This window comes from Echinops telfairi, unplaced genomic scaffold, assembly GCF_000313985.2.
Source record: "Echinops telfairi isolate 266 unplaced genomic scaffold, ASM31398v2 ScPeMD7_2010;HRSCAF=2546, whole genome shotgun sequence".
Classification (NCBI taxonomy): domain Eukaryota; kingdom Metazoa; phylum Chordata; class Mammalia; order Afrosoricida; family Tenrecidae; genus Echinops; species Echinops telfairi.
In genome coordinates, this window is record NW_022105908.1 from 15,744,952 (window position 1) to 15,749,572 (window position 4,621).

The window sequence follows — 4,621 nt, forward strand, 5'->3', positions numbered from 1 at the left end:
CTGAATGAAAGAATTCAGATACAAAGGGACAAATATTGTATGATTCCATTTGTACAAAATACCCAGGAGAAGCAAATCTGTAGAAACAGAAAGCAACTTGGCGGTTAGTGGGTCTGGGGCAGGGAAAGGGGAGGAATGGAGTGTCCTTCGGATATAATGAGTTGGCCTGGTGTAAGTAGAGGTGGTACGGTGGCATAACACGGTGCATGTACCAAATGCCACTGATGCGCTCACTTTACAATGGTTAATCTTATGTTACTATATAAATTCCTCTCATTAAAAAAATAAAACAATAAAAAAGATTTACATGTAAAACAAAACCACCAAAGGTCTTGCAGGAAACTAAGAATCGCAGAAATAAGGGACACAGTGAAAAGACACCCACACACGTGCGCTGGCTGCAGCATGACTCACAAGAGCGAGAGGACAGTTGCAACCCAACTGCGCATTTGCGGACTGAGGATGAACTAAGCTTCGGTTCACGCGGCACACAATGGAAACTACTTATTGTTAGAGAACGGCGATGGAGCCATGAAACGGCCCTGGCAAGGATGGGTCTGGAGGGCATGATGCTGAGTGACGTCAGTCAAGAGCTGAAGTGCAAACATCGTATGAGACCACTCTTGTAAAACCGAAATCATGAGAGAGAAATGTTTGATGGTTACCAGGGATGAGAAGGGGAATGGGAAGCTAGAGGGCAAACAAGCCTGCGCAGGGTTTGTAAAGGGCCAGGGAGTGGTCTATAAAGGGGAGGTGGACGGGCAAGGGGACAGGGATAGCATGCCGCTGGAAAGTCTGTTAAGTTGTTGGGCGCAAAAATGGTCTGATCTGTCCACTCCCACTGACTTTCACAAAAACATTTTTTCTTAAACCGAGAGAAGGCTGTAATAATTTCAAAGTGAGGCAGCCTCTCTCAAAATGATTCAAAGTTCAGTTTATACAAGATCAAGAAATGAACTAACATTTTTTTAAAATCTGCATGACAAAGCAAAACAAATACTATAAAGAAAGTAAAAATATCAATGATGAAATGCAAAAGAGACATGCCACTGGGGTGGGGGTGAGGGGATGGAGGGATATGGGGAGCTAACGACGACGACTATGAAAAAAATGTTCTCAAATTGATTGTGGTGTTGATTACACAGATCTTCCTGAGAAGACTGAACAATTAAATTGTACATGTGCAGTATGTGCCAATGACACTTAAAAAATAATAAAGTACATTTTTTAAAAAGCTATACAATTCATATCAGAGACAAAGGGCTGATGTCCGTAACACACAGCAGAGCGTTCGCACAGTAGTGAGGAAACGTCACCCACCACCAAAGGACAAACCAACCAACCACGGACAAGTATCTGAGTATCAGTTAGCCTAGGAGGGAAAGAGAGGCACCAGCTTAGCCCCTGAGCAGCTGGCCTTGGCCCTATGCTTCTGGAGAGCCACGGAGCGGCCTTTTCTCACCTCGTACTTCTCAAAGTAGACATTGCCCAGGTGTAGGATGGAAGCCAAGATGCGGAAGATGCCGTCTTGGTCTTCCCCGCTGAACCCCAGCACCTCCATGGCATCCAAGAGTCGCCGGAAGTCACCTGCGTCGCTCTTTCCCTCGAGCTCACAGTTACCACCCTGGAGGAGGACAGGGGCGCAGGGTGGGGGCGCTAAGAGGGGAACCTGGGCCCTCAAAGACCCTGCTCTGCCCTGAGCCAGGACCTCCAGCCCTCAGCACAGACAGGGCATCCCATTCCCATCGCTAGAGGCTCTGAGCAGGGATGAGGAGGGGCTTTGGGCAGTAGGGGCTCATTGCAATCTGACCTTGCTTACAGGCCACTGATGGTAACGAAACACAGCAGTCTACGTTTAGCGAGCACTTAGTATATGTCAGCGCATGTGTGAGGCGCTTTGAGGCACTTCTTGGTCTCATCCTCAAGATGGTCCTGTGCAGCTGACACTGTTTTGTCCCCATTTTTCAGATGAGGAAGGCTGAGGCACAGAGAAGGCAAGTGCAGTCCGCTGGCTAGTTCCCTTCTAGGCGACGGAGAACTGAAGCAGGCCTCCTGTGCCCTTCACGATGGACCACAGGCTTCTGGTCCCCTCGTCATGTGACACTGAACTCCCAACTCTCCCTCCTTCAATGTCCATGCCCTTTTCTGGCCATGAGGACAAGACGTCATGGCTGCACAGCCAGTCCAAGGGGTAGTGGGGGTGGGAGGACCAGACCTCTAGGGCAGCCTTTATTCTGCTTCTTGTGCCCCCTGGAAGCCTGGCCCTGCCTCCCTGGCATTCCGTGAATCCTGCAACCCCCATGAGGCCCTTGGATGCACCCACCTGATTCAGGTAGTAGTAGGTCTCGGCCTCCTGCAGGCTGAAGGTCTGGCAGAGCTGGGCAGGCAGCCCAGCCAGCAGCTCGTAGAAGATGTGATAATTCCGTTCATTTTTGGCCTGAAGGATGGTGAGTGGGCCAAGAGAGGGTACACACGTTCAGACACAGAGACAGGTGGACATGCCCCCGCCACACACAAACATGCTGCTGCTGAAGTGGAGCACCCTGGGGTGGAGGTCAGCAGGAGGGGGGATGGGGGCAGTGCCAGTACTAAGTGGTAGGGAACAGGCTTTACTTTGTTTGGAAAATGGGGCACTGGCCACACATACCTACACACCCGTGGGCTCGCAGGCCCAACTGTGCACACAGAGCTCCCATGGGCCACACAGCCATGTGGACACAGCAGGAAGAAAGACAGGCAAGAGCTCCAAGAAAGCATGCACCTGCCAGGATCGTGTAAGAATGCATGGACCAAGAATGTGACCTGCTAGCAGGAGACACTCAGCAAGACATTGTGGCTACGCTGAGCATCAGGAAGACAGAGGAGCAGTAGGTTTGTTTCAGGGACTTCAAGGAGCCCAGTATGGTGGGAGGAGTGTGCGTGTGCATGTGTGTGTGGTGTGGGGAGGGGAGGAGGAAGTCATGTGCTCACGTGTATAGGCGCACACACATACATGGTTGTCCATGAACTCAGCATTTACCAAGCCTCCCTTGTGTCAACTCTGCAGAGTGGCACCAGCTAAGCCCACCCCCACCCTCACGCCGACATGCAGGACCCAGGAGGCCCCGGCCCACCTGGAACACGATCCTGGATTTCTCCAGCAGGTACTGGGAAGTTATGGCACCAGAGATCACGCCCCTGGAGGGAGGAGCACAGGTCAGCTGGTGTGGGATTCGGTGGGAGGAGGGAAAGGGGGGGCGGGGAGGCTGGCTCTGGGACTAGGCCTGGGGTCCAAGGCAAGGCCAGAGCTCCCTGGGCACCCTCTCCTACCCACTTACCCCTCCAGAAAGATCTCCATGAACTTCCCAAAGCGGCTGGAGTTGTCATTCCTGACAGTTTTGGCATTCCCAAAGGACTCCAAGAGCGGTGTTGCCTCTAGAATCTGGGATCCAGAAGGGACGGGCGTGAGGGGCTGCACACTACTGTGGGGGCCCAGGGTGGGGAGTGTGCCTCCCCCCGGCCCCAGTGGTTGCAAAAGACACAGGCCACCTTAAGTCCCTCCTGTGAAGCCAGTTCCCTATAAAACCCTGGGTCCCCACAGTGCCCCCACCTGCCTTGCCTCAAGCCCTCTCTTACACTGTACTCCTCACTCCCCTGTGGGACATTACACGTCTTGCAGCTCCCTCGGCGCTCTCACAGGGCAGCCCCCAACACAGAGCACCCAGCCATAGTTCCGGCCCCAAGCAGCCTTTGGGCGCATCTGCCTACCACAGCACCACCCACAGACCAGCGTGTACATACAGCGTCCACTATGTGGACACGGGGCGTGCATGGGCGCACACATGTGCCAAGTACCGTCAGCTGAGCAGCACAGAGAGGGAGGAGAAAGAGAGGGCCCAGAACAGAAGTGAGCCACCAGCAGACTGGGCAGCAGGCCATCCGGAGTCTCAGAACAGGGTGGGACTAGGGAACCCTTCTGACTTCTGGTGGCAGAGGGGAGAGCTGGCAGCTGAGGACAGACCTGGAACCTCATAGACCCCCCCACAGGCCTTCAGTCCTTGTCCCCAGATGGTCTGCAGTGTGGCTTCCAGGGTGTCCCTCTGGCTTTACCTGCCAGAACTGTCTGGGAATACACACTTCTTACCACCTCACTGCCCTGTCCACCCCGACCACCTCTGGACATTGGTTCTTCTGTTCTGACTGTAAGTTGAGGTTCTCATCTACCTGCCCTGGCTCATACTCTCCATCTGCTTCAGAAAATTATCCACCTGTCACCTCGCAGGTGACACTTCCCTGGCATTGATTAGATCAGCCATCACAAGCTTTCTCTTCCCAGCAGCCCTCTGTACCACTGGCTACTTGTGTCCCTTGATTCACTTGTGCGTCTTCTCTCCGTCACTACAATGGCACTGCCCCCTCCCCGTCCAAAGCCTGTCCAGGACCTGGTACAGAGTAAGCTCTCAGAAAACATCTGCTCAGTCATGGACACTGGCATTCCATGGTGCTCACCTTCCCGACACGATCGCTGAAGACAAAATGGATGCATAAGCAAATGTGGTGAAGAAAGCTGATAGTGCCCAGCTATCAAAAGATATAGCAGCTGGGGTCTTAAAGGCTTGAAGGTAAACAAGCAGCCATCTAG

At 53.0% G+C, this 4,621-nt stretch overlaps 1 protein-coding gene across 1 annotated transcript in view; it reads right to left on the reverse strand.

Moving 5' to 3' along the window:
- Positions 1-4,621, reverse strand: part of MYO15A (myosin XVA) — a 67,484-nt gene that overhangs the window by 48,964 nt on the left and 13,899 nt on the right. The window contains exons 8-11 of the mRNA XM_030886517.1: positions 3,318-3,421; positions 3,114-3,177; positions 2,324-2,437; positions 1,463-1,624 (exon numbers count right to left, since the gene is read on the reverse strand). Of these exons, the coding sequence (XP_030742377.1) occupies positions 1,463-1,624; positions 2,324-2,437; positions 3,114-3,177; positions 3,318-3,421 (444 nt within the window). The remainder of the gene's footprint in view (positions 1-1,462; positions 1,625-2,323; positions 2,438-3,113; positions 3,178-3,317; positions 3,422-4,621) is intronic.